The following is a 19,082-nucleotide window of genomic DNA, read 5'->3' as shown; positions in this document are numbered from 1 at the left end:
TTCAGGATGAGAACAGAAATTGTGCTCCGGCGGCGCGAGGCCCCATTAGCTAAAGTGATGCTTCAGGTTAAGAACAGTTTCAGGTTAAGAACAGACCTCCGGAACAAATTAAGCACTTAACCCGAGGTACCACTGTATACAGCTGCCACCACATGCACAGCATTGCAAAAGCATTCATAAAGAGACATAATAGAATATGATCACCATGTCTCCTTACCCACTATATTAAGAGATGTGAAGACCCCAAAATATTTTTGTTCGGCAAGGCCCAATGTAGAGGGAAATGGTAAATTGAGAGGAAAAATTGTGAATGGGGAAAGCCTTATGACACATCTGTTCTTTCAGAATGGTCAGCGAAATTATGCAAAATTTTATTTCTGAGAACGAACCTTCTTCTGTTTGTGTATTATAATCGACAACAATAGGGGAAAACTTCCAGCCCATGAGTCTAATTAGCCTGTGGGGCCATTTGGGGCAAACCATAGTCACCTGACATCATATGACAACAGGTGTGGAGATCTGTTATCTGATCCAAGCATCTGCTGCTTCCTGTGCTGTCTCTGCCACCACCTTTTACTGTCAAAGGGCAAGTAGCTGCTTCGCTTCAGTCTTAGTGGTCACACAGAAGTATGACTAGAGAGAAGAAAAATGCTGCCAGCTCTCTGACAGTAAAAGGCAGCATTTTCACTTCCCTCAATATTCTTCCTTTGCAGACACAGTGTGAACACTGAATCACCTGACATCAGGTGATGGACAGGTGAGTGGTCCTGCCCACCTTCTCAAAATGACCTGTGAAGTAGTGAGCCAATTCTGGATCCAGCCTTCTGACTAGATCCCTATATCAGAAAATATATGAATACAGTTTATTTACCAAGATGAAGCCTTTTTCTGCCTTTGTGATGTGGAACAAGAACTGGTTTTACGTCCAAGTCAGGAATAATCATAGGTTCTAGCCTATAAGCCACTGGATCGAGCTGGAAACAAGAATGAAAGCAGTGATCAATCTAAACATCAATCTTGTGGGAGCCTCTCCACATGACCTTCCCCAAAGCCAGTTAAGGAAGGGGACTTAAAAAGCTCTTTCCACAGGAGACCTATTTCTAAAACGAATACTTAAATAAAATTTAATGATGCAATAAAAAAGTGTGACCATAATCCAGTGCAGAGATGCAACAAACTTAAAGCTGCAGTCCTATACCTACTTGCCCGTAAGCCCCACTGAGCAGATATGTATATGCATTGCACTGCTATTCCACCGATTTGCAGGTCCATTGTATGTTATGGGGCTTAAGTAATTATCTTAACTAAATATACATTGGTACAGAAGTACCTGAAGGTGTGCTAAAAATCAGTTTCAGCCTAACAAATTGTTTTCCTGAGCTTTTAAAAAGATCCAATTAGGTGTTAAATGGATAGTCAGTCTATAGTCCTTTCGCTGAAAGTGATTGAAAACCCGTGCTTCTCACTAACCGGATGATAGATGTTGAAAAATCCCTTGCAAGTGGGGAGCCTGTAGTTTTCATCGATTTTTTCCACTCCTCTTACAGTGAGAAATACACCAATTGGTGAACCCAGAGCAAAGAAATTGTCTGGCTCAAAGTCAAGTGCACTATATACCACAGACACCTAGAAGACAAAGAATTAAAAAAGAGATGATTAATATTTCCTTCATATGTCAGTCAGCCCACTTGAAAGCCACAGGTGTATCCCACAAGACAGATACAAAGGTCTCATCTGATAATAACAAGACAAGGCTAGCAAAAACATATTTTATTAAAAACAGTGTTTCTGAGGAATGGATGGTATACAAACTGTATGCACTTGTATACTTCCACAACTGAAGTGAATCATATGCCCTTACTCCATTCTCTGGGCCAAGATCCCACCGCTTCCATAACATGTGACCCCATCATCATAGCACCAGTTCTGTGAATGGGGTATTTGTCAAAAAAAGACAGTTCCATCAGTGAGGACTATTTTAACTTGCATAAAACTTACCTGACCAGTGCCCACTTCAAAATATTCATAATCTATGTTGGCAGAGGAAACTGAAGCTCCAACTGGAAGCCTTTTCTTGGATGGATCCTGGAGCGTACCAGATTCTGAAGGTGAAGCAAAACTGACCACTTTCTTTGCTGCCTGCGCAGCTTCTTCCTGGGTCCGCATCATGGCTTCAACTGCTGCCTTTTTCTCCAATGCTGCTTTTCTCTGTTCCTATTGATGCGAAGATTTCAAAAGCTTTGGAGGAGCTTTGGAGGAGGGGGGAAGAAACCACCCCCGCTATGTTCTATTTAGTTTAATTATTGTATTGTATTATTGTATTCAACCAAGTCTTAACTCACTCAAATCACCTTTTAACATTCATTCATTTAAAAATATTTATATTCCAACTTTAGTGCCCGAGGCAGCATACAAGGCAAAATAAGAAATAAACCTCAAGAAGTCTATATAACATTACAAGTCAATTAGGTTCATATCAGTCAAATCCCACTAAAAGCTTGGCACAGTGTTCAAATGGTGCTTAACAGGAAGCAAAAACAAATAGCCATGTGGAGGGAGTATCACAGTCTGGGTGCTGCAACACAGAAGGCCCTGCCTTCATAGCCACATAGGAGCAGAACGTTCTTCAGATCCTCTGGCACTCGGAGAATACAGCACTTGATGGTTCACAACAAACACTTTGGACTGCATTCAGAAACAAACTAGCAGCCTAGTAAGATCTTTAAGCGCTGAAATAATATGATCCATTTGCACTAGATTCTGCTTTTTTAAAAATCAGCTAATCTATGGCTCAAGCCACCCTACACAATTCAGGAAAAACAAGTCATGAGGCTAGATCTCATGCCCTTCACATTAAAGAACTACCGTATTGGCCCGAATATAAGCCACACCCAAATATAAGACTCACCTTTAAAATGGGGGGGGGGGAGAGAGAAAAAGGCAATACCAATATAAGCCACTCCCTTAAAATTCCGCAGGCACTCACACCCGTTCCATTTTACCATGTCTGTTTCAGCAGTGATATCGTAAAAGCCAGTTTTTGTAAGGTGGCGAATCTAAGACACACTTTAACTTTTCACTGTTGAAATTTGGGGGGGGGAAGTACGGCTTATATTCAGGCCAATACGGTACGATACATGGTAGTTATTCAGCTGGATGCAACCAGTACTAAAATTCATAGTATTTAAATTGTAGCCAGTTTTAACTAAGCATGCGTACTTCTCAATGAAAGTATTTAATGTGTGAATCAGGTATTGATTGTGGAGTATTTTGGAGATGCTACAATATCAAGCTTACATTGTATTCTTTTCTAATAGTTTTGTAAAATAAAACTTTGCAACTCTTGTTACTCTTTTCTTTCAACTACTATTTCCTTTTGCATTGTGTACATATTATGTACGTATTAAGCTTTCTGGGAAGTACAACATGCCTGTCTGTATTATTCTACTTTGACCAACCCTTTCTTATCCAACTCTCACCATGCCTATTTTGTAATTCTTTGAGCAGCTCTATTACACTGAAATGTTACTGCCATAGTTCTGGCTTGCAAAGCAATCATTTCCTACCTGTTTGGCCGCTCTGTCTTTTACAAAGTTTGCTATCTTCTTTCGCGGCCCAAGAGGTATTCCCATTTCCTTCAGATCATCAATCGTACACATCAGCTGTTTTGAAAATATATATATATATCAAGGTTTACTTATTCACTTTTTAAGAACACAGTTTATATTTGCATATTTTAGTAAGAGAGAGATACCCAACAAACAAAATTCTGGAACCACAAATTCTAACTATTTCAGGCAAAGTAAATAGTGCAATACATGTCCAAATACACTCCTTTTAACTAAGCCTAAATATATGTAACTTAAATAATAGCATATAGTTCATTCATTTAGATATGCCTCCATTTCCCTCCCTTGACCTTAATTCCAGACTGTAAGTATGGCAGGCTTCTAATCTCACATTCTTCTATAGTTACAAACTATAGAAATGATCCCTGAAAGTGCTATATACATGGAAGGTATTATATAAAAATAAAAATCTCTACAGACCTATAGTTTAGACTGGATGCTGGTAATTTTTTCTAAGGTACAGGTTTATGTTGCAAATCGCTCTACTCTTTCTTGCAATGCATGTATAGGTGTGGGTGTGTGATCCTGTCTCCTGACACAATGTATTTTTATTTTTACGTATCTGGGTGTGTTACGCTGAAACCATTGTATCAGGATGGGGAACCTTTCTTCTGTCAAGGGCTGCATTCCCTCAGGGATAATTTATTGGTTGCCACATGCTGGTGGTGGCCAGGGAGAGCCAAAAGTGGAGTGCTCCCTTTCCCCCCCCCCCTCTTTCTGCCACTACACCCTTACCACCCACATGAAATTAGGCAAAGGACCACATGAAATAAAGTTAAGGTTGCCCACCCCTGGATTACACATTTCCACCTTTCGTAAAATTAGTCAGCAGTCCATTTTAACTTGCTACCTCCCCGTGGTAATGTAAATACCAGAGATTCTGTGTCAATCTTCTCCGTTTCAAATGTGCTGATGTACTCAGACAAGCTAAGCATTTCCAGGGTTCTTTGCAAAGTTGGAATATCGTCCTCCACATCATGCTCATCGTTGGAAAGAGAATGTACAGAACCAGCAGAATTAGACTCTACTGTCATCTTGAAAGAAAGAAAAATATTTGTGATAAAAAACCCCAATTCCTAACAGTATGTGGAAGTCAAAGGTATACCCAGAGAAATGTAACTAAGCAATAGCCTTATTCAGGTTATTATTGCAGTGAATAAGAGGCCTGCCCATTATGCATGACTCTTGACAGCTTCCCTGGGCAGAGTAACTTCTGCAGCAGATACCCTACCCAAAACCCCCGATCTTCCAGGGATCTTTATTTTGCAGGCAGCTGCCGCATGCAAAAGGCAGCCCCTAAAGTATGTAGACAGAGAATTGACTAGGCTGCATATTTCCAGTGTTTTGAAGATGGTTTAAACAGTTAAAAGAGCCAGCCACACAAGTCTTAACGGACAATTGCTTTTTAGCACAAATACCTGCTGATCATATTCAGCCGCATCCTTCCCAATACCATTGGCAGCGACAGAAGCCACAGAATTAACTGTGGAAGTCCAATCTTTCTGGTTGGACAGGATATCAAATAATATTAACGAACCTGGAGAAGCAAAACAAGATGTTTCAGGATAGCATTAATCTTGTCCAAACTTAAATAGAAAGACATATCCTGAACTCTTGATCTGTTCTCTCAAACATATTTATAGTTTCAGATGACCTAGAGTTGTTTCCTGCACGCAAACCAGCTTACAGCAATGGTGTGCCCAAGAGGTCACAAAACCAAACATTGGACAACATCTCTCAAGAACTGTGGAATTTTTAAAAAGAGCTTTTTGTTGAAAGAGCTTATCATTTTTAAGTTGTAGCATTACCCAAACTATGACCAGCAACAGAGATTCCTCCTTTAAATTCAGGGTTTCTGCTCTTGAAAAGTGCATAGAGACGGTTCATTTCCAGTCCTACTTTATCCACAATCGTTTGACAGTAGGTGGGGCTACTGTAAAACAGTATGTCAAGTAGAGTCTCGTTGGTGAAATGACGAAGACGTCCAATGGTCGGCAAAGTTATTTTTTTAATATTCCTGGGAACACAAAATCAATAGATTAATAGCCAAGTCATTTTCATTACATGACTAAAGAGCTTAGCTAAAAACAGGATGATCCCAATAGCTATTAGTTACAGTCAAGGTCCTCCAACCTCCAGAGCAGATTTGGGGTGCAGTGCTTCCCTCCCTGTTCCACTAACATAAGCCTTACAGTCAGCTGAGCAATACTGCTGGATACAAGCCTTATCATTTATATAGTCTGCACTATAGAGTACCGTACTTTTCACTCTATTAGACGCCCTACTTTGGAAGACTCAATTTTAATGAGGGGAGATGGCCCAAAGTTGTTCAGCCCCTCCACCACCACCCCACGCAGCTGCAGGCAGGAAACACTCCCTAGATCATTTCCTGCGCGCAGGTAGGGAGTGTTTCCCTCATGCAGCAGAATCGAAGGAAGTTGCGCTCCAGCCAGCCAGCCGGTTGGCCAGAGAGCACCGCCCCCCATGACGCTGCCGTTGGATGTAACAATAAACTGTGACTAATCAATAACAGAACCAAATGCTTCTGATCTTATTGTAGCTGCACCAAAAAAGAGTCCAAGGCTGCCTTTGGCTTGTTTCCATTATGATAAGCCACATAACTCTTAACAGAATTACTTTATGATCACTTTTAATAGCATCCGCTAAACCAGATTCAATGATCTCTTTTATTTTAATGAGACAAGTATAGTGAGGGTTATAGCTTGTGGCAATTCATTCTCAACCTGCAATACATATTTGAGCAGTTTTCAGTTAAAACATTCTATCACATTATTGTCTCAGCAGCTCATCTCTGGGACAGTGATCAATGATCAAATAACAAGCTAGCCCTGCTGAAACAGATTGGAAGTTTGGAGAATAACTTTGTTTTGGTACTTCAGTATTTTAGACCTACCTATCCACTCCGGTTGCATCTCCATGAAGAGTACTATGCCAGTGAACTGGTAGGAACTCAACCCTGCTCACTTTAAGCTCTTCTACCGACTTTCTAAAATGCGACTGCAACAATTTCAGAGACACTGTCCGAAAATCATCGACTTTAAAAATGGAAGAAAAGAAGAGGTTAATGTTAACTCCACAAATTGATACCCATTACATGTGTTCAAATATATTTTCCAACAGTTCTTTACACTTTTGAAGTCTTGCTGATGTAATTAAAACTTTCCAATTCATAAACTGTATAAATAAGTGTAAATTTGTAAAACAATCACTACAATACAAAACAAAAACTAAGTCATTAATTAGACAGAGCTAAAGTTTCACATTGTTTCAGACTTTGAAGTGATACCCATTTAAACATTAGAAAACCACACTGGGAAAAGGCTGCAGGAGCAATTCTTGTATTCTTTCCTTCTGACTGAAGGGGTTGTCATGCCTTCTATTTACAAAATAATTACATCAACAAAACTAAATAATGCTGTTTTTCCCTCACTGACCACTGGCTAATCTACCTATATAGTAAACATTTCCTTCCCTTCAGAAAGAAAACAACAGTACATCCTTTCATTTCCCCTTCCATCCAAATATATTTTTAATTCAGTTTTAAAAGGATATTTTGATGCAGCATCCATTGGAGTGATTGAAAGCTGTTTCCACATGATGTCAGGGACCGGCAAGCCACTGATGCAATGCGGGCAGGGGGCTGGAGTCTGACTCAGGAGAGGGGGGGCAGTGTTTTGTGGGGGCCTGTACTGGCCAGGAGGCAAGAATCAGAGGCAGAGGAAGCTTCAGAGCTGGAGGGTGGAGAACAGGATGAGTCAGAAGAGGAGGAAGAGGCAGGTCAGGCAGGAGAAGAGCTGGGTGCTTCCCCGCCCTCTCCTGCACCACTGTCTCCCAGAACCTTGAGGAAACTGAGAAAACTTCCATGCAGGCGCAGTCCTAAGCTAAGTGCACATAGCCTATCAAAGGGAGGTACATAAACTGGTGGAGGGTTGCTGCAACATGGACAGGGGAATAACTGCCTAGCCATTAGACTGATGTGTATAGATATCCAGAGCTGTAGAAGTGACTGGAAGTGTTACCTTTGACAATAAATACCTAACTACCTGCCATATGCATTCTGCAGCTGGGAAGCACCCTCGACACATGATATCTAATAAGTGGTGTGCCATAAAAGCCTATGGACCCATGATTACATGCTCCTATGGCAAAGGATAAAAGACTCATTCCCTTCTAGACGTCCTCCCTTCTAGGGGGCCACATGCCAAAGGTGGGCAAGGTGAGGGGCAAAAATAGGTGGGGTGAATGGCACAAGGTGCATAGGAAAGTGAATGCAACACTTGCTTTTGAACAGTAGGCTACATTCCTGCCACATAAAAGTTTGTACACACATATATCTCCTGTCAGGGTTAATGGTGTTTCTCAAGTACAGAAACTATTTCCAGTTTATCAAAGTAAGCAGAAGTTTTTTCAAGCCTATTCTTTGTACGTGCAGAAGCTGAAGCTGCAACATTATGGACAGAATTCTAGCTGGTCGGCACTTTTCATTTCTGCGAAGAAGCAAGCTGGATATTGTTTTGACTACATCTCACTTCAAGGTCACTGGGAACAAACATCAGCTCCCCAGGGAGCAGTTTCATTTTACTTTCGATTCTCTATCTCTCTGCCTGGATTCTTTCTTTCTCACTCCCAGTGTATTCTTGTATAGTGTTGGATTTTATGTGCTGAACTGCTTTTTTTGCTCAAGATGCACCTTGTCAAGGCTTTGACAAAGAACCACAAGATTCACGCATTAGTAAATTATTTTTAGTAAAATATTACTAATGACTCTTCTGTTTTTTATTGGACTGCACGCTACGGCAAGAGGTCTGCGACTCTGCTAATTAACCATTGAGCCAGAGGTCCCCCAGGAAATGGGGGACTCTAATCCTAACATCTCCATACCCATATCCAAGCAAGCAATAGGTATTATCGGTTCAAGGACACACTGCAGAATGGTGTGGAACACAGCTGCGGAGCAGCAGGTTGGGGAGGTGGCAGAACGAGGTTGGGTACCCCTAGGGCCAGACAGAGAAACCTGGAGGCCTGTACTGAACCCCCATGGTTGATGTTCCCCACTCCTGCATTAATCAACAATAACGTAACTTATCAATAATATATAAATGCTGACAAGTAGGACACAATAAGATATCAGCAAAAGAAACTCCTGCGTGCACACAGTCTAAACACACACCACATTCAACGATGCTTCTGAATCGCAGATCACAGACAGGGCCAATGCCATGGACCATGAATACTAGATGATCGATTTGAGACACCTCACCTATAAAAGTGAAAAGAAATAGCAACAGCTTTCATTAAATAGCAATGGGGAATCTTTAGCCTTCTTTTTGTTTCTGGAATATAACGCCCATCATTTCTGACCACGCCAAATGGGTTTGATGGGACTTGGACTTAAGCAACATTTGAAGAGCCTGAGGCTTCCTAACCATGTATTAAATGCTCTGGGGAAAGGTTCCCTTTCCCTCCAATCCAGTCGGAGGCCTTGCCACAAGAAACCAACCAGCATGGCCAATTGGCTTCCAGAGCAGGACCTGAACTACAGCACAACTTGCCAGCGAACTACACTGTTAACTGCATAGAGGCGGAAGAGCCCCATGTTCCCTCCTCACCCCCACACAACAGACACAAACAGGCTGGTAGCAGGGTCCCACAGCTAACTTAAAAAAGGAACATGTTTGGGAAAGTGACAGATTTTATATAAATATTTATTGCCATCAGAGCATATCTCTAAAGGTACATTTGTCTATTTCCATATTTTTGTTGTTGCTGTTGTTCACCGCTTGGAGGGCTGTTTGGGATGAGGGAGCAATTTAAAACTTGTAATATTAATAAAGTAAGGAATAGATGGGAGGGTTCTCCTCCCCCAAATAAACCTGAATTTATCTCCATGGAACTACCTCATTAGGCCCCTTGCTGGCAAAGCCAACCAAATCAGAAAAGTCCAACAAACTCTGCTATACTTAGGGCATGGAAAATGTGTGGCCCGCATTCTACCCCATTATTTATTAAAGGGGGGAGGGGATAATCTAATATGAGAGCCCTCTGTCCTAAACCACTCACCATCTGGAATTTCCTCATGATCCTCATCAATTCCACGTTTTACCACTCTTGGCCTAGTCTGCCCATCTTGTATGGTACCCCATTCATCTGGTATTGCGGAAGGCTGGAACTGAACTATAACCTGAAAAAAATCAGTGGACAACACACTACATTTAAACACTTGGGGTTGCAACCAGAGGTGCATTCAAGGAACAGGGTGGGTGGAGAATGACTCTTCTGCATCTCTAGCCCCCAAGGGTCAGGAGATCCTGCAGAGTGGGTTCAGTTGTGGCACTGAGGAAGAGACTGTGAGAAAATGGAAGTGGAGGCAGGCACCGTCCGTGAACAGAAGCTCAAGTTACGCTGAGTTTCACATACTGCTCTAACCACACATGCAATGCTACTGTGCAATAAAAATTCTTATTACCTTAGGATTATGCATAACAATAGTTTCTCCACCTGGAAATTCCAGTCGCCGATGCCACTGATTTGTGGTAACAGCTTTCTTATACTCTGCCTGGGGGAAAAAACAGTTTTGCAAAATCATAAAGAAACTAAGCATCAAGATGTCATGTCAAAGGACAGTGCCATAAACAGCTTATACCACATTCATTTATTGACAATCCTGTAGTATCAAAACTCCAATATTTTGAATTTAGCTTGCACAACAGAACTTCCCCATCCTCTGATCCCCTCTGTAGTCCCTCATGTCCTTGAAACCTCCTCTGGAGGATCCCTCCAGCTTGCTGCCAGTACAGATTGGGGGGGGGGGATGTGGTGGGGGCCCAGGGGGGAGGGGAAGATAGGGAAGTCCTAACACATGAGCAGAAATCTATTCAAACAATGCTGAACGTCACTGTGTACATTACTGTTTCCATGTACTTATTCAGTGTTTTTCTAGCCTGCCTGCTAACCCAAATTCCCAAGTTGGCCTGCATTTTAAAATACAGAGTAGGAGCAAAAGGAATATGTATGTTTTTCCCCAGGCCTTAGATATTCTGCTAGTCTGAGGCTGAATCTCAGAGTAGGTTGAACATCAACATAAAGTTCAATTTACCCCATTTAAAGACAAATAGCGGTAATGTAGAACACCTTAACCTCCTTTATGTTTATTAGAAATATCAGTGAATAACCAGGACCATGTGGATGAAGCACACTTCACTGATCTTACAACAGTATTTGAGATGCAAAATAATAATAATAATGTTGGTCATTGTACAACAGCACCAGCAGTAACAATAGCAATAACACAGACCGGGATTTCTTCCACATTTTATCAACACTCCACAGTGAGTATTTTTTATCTTCCCATAAAATCTGAGCCATTTCAATTTTCAGTAAGCCATCACACACATTTATTATTCAGTCAATTTAAGAAGAAGAAGAAGAAGAAGAAGAAGAAGAAGAAGAAGAAGAAGAGGAGGAGGAGGAGGAGGAGTTTGGATTTGATATCCCTCTATTCACTCCCTTTAAGGAGTCTCAAAGCGGCTAACATGCTCCTTTCCCTTCCTCCCCCACAACAAACACTCTGTGAGGTGAGTGGGGCTGAGAGACTTCAAAGAAGTGTGACTAGCCCAAGGTCACCCAGCAGCTGCATGTGGAGGAGTGGAGACGCGAACCCGGTTCCCCAGATTACGAGACTACCGCTCTTAACCACTACACCACACTGGTGTACACTCACCTCTAGCTTTTCGCTGAAATCCTCAGTGTAAGGAATAAACCTGCTGTCTTGATCTCCCTTATAAAACCAAGTACATCTTCTCACTTCAGATGGCTCTTCTTCCCAGTATACAGCTTTCCTCACTCGGTCATAGAGATAAACATCATAACGTCCTCCGTCAGTACTCAGGACAACATTCTCTGGATCAGGTTGCACTAGAAGCATTAAAAAATGTTTTATTAGCTTGGAATCCTTCAACTGATAAGCTAACACATATTTAGAAACAAGAAGGAAATATTCACTTTTCGTTCTCTTTAAATTTTATATTAGAACAATGAAACAGAGAGGTCAAACCAAATGTGTTACTGGGAAACTTGGCACTTTTGAAAGATTTCTAGACTTGTCACTGCATGTCTCTTTCCCCAGTTGTTCCACTATGTTCACTGGTGTGGATCCGAATGTAGGCAGTATACGACATACACAAGCATTCTCATAGGCAATAATTCTGTGATATGATTGTCATCTTCAAATATCTGAAGGGCTGCCGCCTGGAAGATGGAGCAAGCTTGTTTTCTGCTACTCCCAGAGGGAAGACCCAAACCAATGGATTGCAATTACAAGAAATGAGATTCTGATTCAACATTAGGAATGACTTTATGACAGTTAAGAGCTGTATGACAATGGAATGGACTCCATCAGGAGGTGGGGGACTCTCCTTCATTGGAGGTTTTTCAAAAGGAGATTGGATGGCAATCTGTCAGGGATTATTTAGTTGAGATTCTTGCATCCCAGGGGTTTCAACTAGATTACCCTAGTTGGGGTATCTTCCATTTCTACAATTCTGTGAACTGGCTACCAGCAAACTATGCCTTTCTAACTGCTCACATAGAAGCTGCCAAGATGAATGAAACAAAGAGCTGCCTATGAAAACAAAATCAGGACATGGGATTTATACACAAAAGTCAATCTGAAATCTGAATGTGGAACTGAACATATATCACGTTCCCATTTAAGAAACACCTGCATAAGGATATGTAAATATATGCAAATGTATACAGAAGTCTTCTTCAGCCTGGTACCTTCCAGATGTTTTGGACTGAACACTGGTAATGCTGTCTGCAGCTGATTGGAGTTGCAGACCAAAACGTCTGGAGGGTACTAGATTGGGACGGGTTAGTATTTCTGCCTTCTCATTGTAAATCATCAGCAATTTGTTAGTCCTCTTTATTTTCAAAGCCAAAAAGCCATCACATAAATGAAAAGCACAGAGGCCTTACCAGAGTTATAAACTTCCTCTAGTGTTGTAGAATCTAGGACACTGAATGGCATCCATAGCTCCTTGTTTTCCACCTCCTTGCAATAAAACCAATGGGGCTGAACTGGCTCATATTGGTTATGTAGTAAGATGGGAGGTGCTTTCACCAAAGGGCCTGCTGACAGGGGAGCCACAGGCGGCAATGCTGACTGAGGCGAAGAAAACTGAAAATGAAACCAGTTTAAACATATACAATTATTAATTTTAAAAGGTTATAAAAACACAAAATCCACTGCCCTCCAGATTACATTGATCATGTACATTATTATCATACATTTATTAAATTCTAGAATTGGTCAGATCCAACAAAATGATCCTGAGATTCTTCATTCCATACATCTGATTCCTATGTCATTAAATACAAGCTTGATTCAGAGTGAGGTGCCTTCTCCAAAGCTCTCTATCAACATCTACCGTATTTTTCGCCCCATAGGACACACTTTTTCCCCTCCAAAAATGAAGGGGAAATCTGGGTGCGTCCTATGGGGCGAATGCAGGCTTTCGCTGAAGCTTGGAGAGCCAGAGGGGTCAGTGCGCATCGACCCCTCTGGCTCTCCAGGCTTCAGGAAGACATCCGCAGCCTAGGCAGCCCTGTGGGAGTTCCCGCAGGGCTCCCCAGGCTGCGGATAGCAGCCTGCCTCCCGGCGCGCAGGACGCGCCCTGAAGCAGAGCGCCCCGCGCGCCCGGCAGACATCCACAGCGTGGGGAGCCCTGCAGGAGTTCCCGGCAAGGCTCCCCACGCTGCAGATAGCAGCCTGCTGCCCGGCACAAGGGGCGCCCTGAAGCAGAGCGCCACCCCGCGCCAGGCAGACATCCGCAGCATGGGGAACCTTGCAGGAGTTCCCGCAGGGCTCCCCACGCTGCGGATAGCAGCCTGCCGCGCGGCGCGCCCTGAAGCAGAGCGCCCCTCACACTGGGCAGACATCGGCCAGCCCCACAAGCTCGGGGGACAGCGGGGAGGCGCAGTGCCGCCATCCCGCTGTTCCCCGACCTGGTTTTGGGGGAGAAATAAAGGAAAACATTTTTTCCTTTATTTCCCCCTAAAAAAACTAGGTGCGTCCTATGGGACGGAGCGTCCTATGGGACGAAAAATACGGTAATTCAGTGTAGGTTTCAAATTTATCAAGTTTAATGCAAAACCTAATTTGTGTCTGTATATGTAGGCATGTTTGGGTCAAATATTTTCTCATGCCTATCATTTGATTTGCTTAAATATCATCAATACTCTCTTCCCTGATGTCGGGAACCTGCTCGACATCCGAAATAATCAGTCTCACACCAAGATGACTTGAAGAAAAAGCTTTGGCTTCAGCCGCAATGTTTATTGTGTGGCAGTAAAAAATAATTCATTCTCTCTCCTACAGCACAGCGCTTGTTCTGCCTCGTACTCAAAAAAGTAACAATCAAAAGGAATGCAACCTTGCCCTTGCCCGCAAAACAAAGAGAGTGTTATGCTACGTGAGCCAATCATTTAGTCTAGCATGAGGTGTTCACACGCTCATCATGCTCTAAGCAATGTCTCGTGCTGCAAAATCACTCTGCAATAATAAAAGCTTTTGTTCATGCCTTTATGTACAAACAACCATTTTCCCACACCCTGATGGCTGGTGCCAGTTCACAATTATTCTGGTACTATAGTGGTGCTATTTTATAGATACATTACTTTATTTCTACTTTTTCAATGAAAAGCAGTCTAGAAGTGATTTTATTAACAAAAATTAAGAATATTCCATATAATCAAGAACAATCTTATATTCCTATTTTTACTTTGCCCTGTGATCTGACAGTGTTCTGTAAAGTTTCAGGCAATGTCTAGACTCTAGAGGGTCCCAAAAGGAAGCTTTTGTAGCATAACTCTCATTGTACATCATACTAAATTAATGCTTTAAAATACTGCCATTTCTTGTTTTGCCTATCAACTGATCAATATTTTCCAATTCTCTTTCCCTCCCCCTGAATTTAGTAATTACTACTTTGAACCAATGGAGGTGCTGGAAGATGCAGGGCAGGGCAAGTTAGGTCATGAGAGGACCCTTAAAAGTTTTACACCAATTCCAAAAGCTAAAAATCACTTTCCATACCGGTGGCAGTGTCCCTGGAGTCGCATACATGTGCATAGGTGGTACAGAGGCTGGAGGCTGAACGTTCTGGGTGGGTGTTTGTGTCTGTTGAAGTTGCGGTGGAGTGATGTAAGGATTAGCTCTACTGCTTAAAGTAGTATGGCGATACGGGTTGTAGCCTTGCTGCGATATGGCATGAGGAGGAGTTGAGAAGCCAGCTGGTGGAGGACCAGTGTATGAACCAATTCCTGAAACAGGTGGCGCATTAAAAGGCTGTGATTTGGAAAGAGGAGCTGAGAAAGCATTTGGCCCATCTTGTGATCCAGGCAGAAGTGGGAGAGAAGCTGAAGTCTTAGAGAAAACAGATGTTCCAGCTTGGGGTGGGGATGTTGCGCCTAAGGATGGCTGCCCAATGCTTCCAAAGGGATCACTGCTGCTAGGAACTTGGGAGAAATAACTGAAAGTTGGCGGGGGGTTGGGATTTGCAGAAGTCTGCCCCAGGAAGCTGTCTTCTTCACCAACATCAGTCGTATCGTCTACAACAAAGGATACACGGATTATTGAAAGAAAGGGAAGCTTATGTGGACAAACTATTGGTAGTACTGCCTGTTTTAAACATTTCCCCCCAAATAGGAAAATTTATCCAGTCCCGTTCCTTTCTTGTTCACTGTCTTGGAGAACTGAGACTTTTCCTTGTATGAAGATTTTCTGGGTTCAGTTCCAAAAGCAGAATTTTGAATCACCTATTAAATTGACAAAATCACTTGGCCAACTAACCCACTAGTGCTTTTAATGTGTTAGGCTTATGCATATATCATTACTTAGAAGAACCTTCTGAGACACACTTTCAAGTGGTTTGCATACCACACTAAGAGATGTATTCTCAGTGGTGACATTCCAGCCCCTGGACTCTTTCCATTCTGATATTTACAAATCATGAGTCTTAACATTTTTTGGAAGCACTGTGAAAACACTTTATTTAGATACATGTTTACTGAATAGGAATGTATACATTTTTTTAAATAACACATTCTGAGTGCATTGTGCTTTTAACATTTCTCACAGGTGTTTCTTAACAGTGTGGTGTGATTCAGAGAGCCTGCCAATTTGGGATACATGCAGGAATACACACTGTCAATGTGCATCCCTATATATTGCCTATACCTGCAGATGAATTTTAATTGCCCAGACATTTAACTCAGTTTCTTTAGAACTGTGCTTTCATCCTTCCCCCTGGATAAATTGTATACTTTTCTTTTGAAAATTACTTCAAATAGTAACAAATAATGAGAGACTTCAAAGCAGGTTGTCAAACATTGCAGTGTTGTTATTTTATTTCCGCTCTTTAGTATGTCTTGCTATTCTGCCTTTTACACTACTGTCACATTTAGACATGAACACATTTAGAGCAAATACTATTTTTTGAACTGCTTCCTCTTACATAAACCTAGAATTTTCAAATGACATTCCTAGCATAAAATGCAGATTATTCCCAAACATAATTAGCTATAACATAAACTTCATTGGTAGTCTCTCAAACTACCCAAAAGGGAATCCAAGCTTCCAAAGGCCTCTGAAATGCACATATCAATGTCTATACAGTGGTACCTTGGTTTACGAACTTAACCCGTTCCGGAAGTCCGTTCTTAAACCAAAGCGTTCTTAAACCAAGGCATGCTTTCCCATAGGGGCGGGGGACTCAATTTACACTCAACAGGAAGCAAAACATGTTCTTATTCCAAGGCAAAGTTCACAAACCAAAACACCTACTTCTGGGTTTGCAGCGTTATCCAAGTTGTTCATAAACTAAGCTGTTCTTAAACCAAGGAACCACTGTAGCAATGTCTAAGATGAAGCATTTTGCTTTTCCTAAGAGGTTTGGGAGAAAATCACAATCCACAATTTTACCCTATTAGAAGAACAGAAAAGGTAGGACCTTCTGTCTAATTCACACCAGCAAATGTTTTATCATCAAAGGTAGTCACATCATCTTCAATAAGCACAAGATGAAAAGAACAAGACATGCAAATAAACAAACCCTACTCTAAAAAGCTATTAAGCACAAACAAAAAGTAGTGAAGACTGGCTGTGTAGCATGAGCTGCTGGATTTTAGAACGCTGCCAAAATGGAAGCCAGCCACACACAGCATAAAATCTGCCCTGTAATCCAGTGGAACAGGCAAAATGAAAGTGGATGCCAGGGCCCCCACACTGACAAGATAATCAAGAATCCAGCCTGAGGGATTAACAAAGCACAAAGCTTGTTATTGTTTTCACAAAGAACTGCAACGCTCTGGACAAGTTTAAAAACACCCAGTGACAAACTTTCCCCAAAATTCAGCATAAGTAATTATATTCTCTTTAATGCTCTTTTAGCAGGAACTTGATCCGCAGGTGTAAACAGGCAAGTTTGCCTGTTACCATGTGTGCTCAGTATCTGCATTTATCATGCATAGTTATTAGCAAAAAATGTAGTCCTAAAACTAAATATTACAGGACAACACAGAATACACTCAGCAGCCAAGCACCAAGTAACAGTGGCCACAACAGTGTTAAGAGTGTTATCCTCTAACCCGCCTGTTAGTACAGCAGAGTCATTAAGGATGTAGCTAGCCTAATTCAAGATCTACCTAGTATTCTCTCAAAAAATGTTGCCCCTAGGAAATGCCTCACCACTATAGGATAGGGATAGGGAACTGAATCCAGCCAACAGACTGGATCCTTTCCCCACTCCCATTCCCCAAGGGCCAAGGTTCACATGTGAGCCAGGACTTACCCTTGCAGAAACCACGTTAGTTCTGCTTCAGCAAGGCTTTTTATTCTATATACTTAGTTATTTCATCTTTAGCAATACTAGTTTGCGATGCTCTAGGCTATAATTTCCAGGATCCCCCTTGGGTCCTTTAAAAAAAAAAAAAAACCTGATGTTACATTAACAGCTTCCCAGGCATCAGATGTGGAGGCTAATCTCCATACATCTCTGTGCTATTCTCCCATGCTTCTCAGTGTTACAGACCCTCCATAATCTACTCCCTTCCCCAAAACCCCATCATCAACAAGTTCTCCCAGCCACCATAACATGCATAACACAGGCATAACATGCCTGTGCCTTCCAATCCTTTTTTTCAATAAAAAGTATATACAAATGCCCAACTCAATCTGGAAACAATACTTATTAACTGGGAATGCCCTTCCTCCACCTCACCCCCAAATTCGTTGTAATCACCCAGTGGGAAGCAGAGTGGCTCCTTAAAAGGCCTACCGGTTCATTGTTATGTAAACTTTTATGAGCTGCAGTCATTGGATGCTCGAATCTGGCAACTTATAGGAAGTGCTTTTTTCTGGGGCAGACACAGGGGGGCGCATACCCCTAAACATTTTGTGAATCTTTGTACTTTTGTCCATTTACTGTATTTATTTTTCCCGATGTGAACTATAAAAATGGTGATTTTCTTGAGTCAGAATGAGAATACCCCTAAACATTTTTTTAAAATAATAATTAAAAAGCACTGCTTATAGGGAAGGGGAGAACAGAACCAGAGCCTGTGTGACATCTATGGAAAGGCTGAGAGGCGACCATTCACATCAAGAGCAACTGGTGAAAGACCTCCGGGCGGCTCTTGGCCGGTGAGGCTTCCGGCTCATAGACGCCACTAGCGGATCCGACGTCTGGCACGAATTAAGCCACGACACCTTCTCGATCACGGGCTTCCTTTCGGAGGCACGCAAGCCACTTCCCTCCCAAGTCCCTCCAAAGGCAGCACTTTCACACAAACAAGCTTCCCGTGCCTATCTGCCCAGTTGGCGAGTCCCCCGCGAGAGGAACGGGGAGATGGGCGACACCACCTGCAAACAAACGGGCGCGCCTTTTCACCTGCCCACGAGCGCGTCGGGCGCGGGCCACCCACAGAAAAGCAACCCTGGTGTGTGTGGCGTGGCGGGGGGGGGGGACCTACGAAGATGTCCAAGCCGAGTTACCTGCGGGCAGGAGACCAGGCCCCGAGGCGGAGGCAGCAGCGGCGGCGGCTGGAGGAGGCGGAGGGGCAGGGGCTTGGCTGACGGGGATGAAGGGGACCGTGAAATTGAACTCGGTGGCCGACGAGGAGAAGAGCAGGTTCGTCCCGCCGCCAGCCGAGGAGGAGCCGCCAGCCGCCACGGAGGCTTTCGGGGTAGCCATGGCTGTGGCGCTTCCACGTCTCCGGGCTGCCTCTCGGGTTCCTCTGGCGGCCGGGCCGGCCCCTTCCGCCCGCCTCTAAGATGGCGGCGCCGGCGCCTCCCCCTCATCTCCCGCCAACCCGAGCCCGCGCTGAGGGGAAGGGGGAAGTGAGGCGGAGAGAAGGAGAGTCAGCTCGGCCTCG

The 19,082-nt window shown here is 42.9% G+C and overlaps 1 protein-coding gene across 1 annotated transcript in view; it reads right to left on the bottom strand.

Annotated features, from left to right (window-relative positions):
* The window catches only part of SEC23IP (SEC23 interacting protein), a 28,970-nt gene extending 9,934 nt beyond the window's left edge, over positions 1-19,036 (bottom strand). Inside the window, exons 1-15 of the mRNA XM_081192864.1 lie at positions 18,703-19,036; positions 14,746-15,260; positions 12,627-12,828; positions 11,371-11,564; positions 10,117-10,206; positions 9,711-9,831; positions 8,821-8,910; positions 6,544-6,685; positions 5,438-5,646; positions 5,048-5,166; positions 4,502-4,663; positions 3,567-3,662; positions 1,999-2,214; positions 1,471-1,626; positions 872-974 (exon numbers count right to left, since the gene is read on the bottom strand). Of these exons, the coding sequence (XP_081048990.1) occupies positions 872-974; positions 1,471-1,626; positions 1,999-2,214; positions 3,567-3,662; positions 4,502-4,663; positions 5,048-5,166; positions 5,438-5,646; positions 6,544-6,685; positions 8,821-8,910; positions 9,711-9,831; positions 10,117-10,206; positions 11,371-11,564; positions 12,627-12,828; positions 14,746-15,260; positions 18,703-18,901 (2,614 nt within the window). The 5' untranslated portion in view covers positions 18,902-19,036. The remainder of the gene's footprint in view (positions 1-871; positions 975-1,470; positions 1,627-1,998; positions 2,215-3,566; positions 3,663-4,501; positions 4,664-5,047; positions 5,167-5,437; positions 5,647-6,543; positions 6,686-8,820; positions 8,911-9,710; positions 9,832-10,116; positions 10,207-11,370; positions 11,565-12,626; positions 12,829-14,745; positions 15,261-18,702) is intronic.
* Between the last annotated feature and the right edge of the window lie 46 nt (positions 19,037-19,082).

The sequence above is a fragment of the Podarcis bocagei genome (assembly GCF_964188305.1).
Source record: "Podarcis bocagei genome assembly, chromosome: 4".
Lineage (NCBI taxonomy): Eukaryota > Metazoa > Chordata > Lepidosauria > Squamata > Lacertidae > Podarcis > Podarcis bocagei.
The sequence above is the reverse complement of the archived record's forward strand: the minus strand, read 5'-3'. Positions and strand labels throughout refer to the sequence as shown.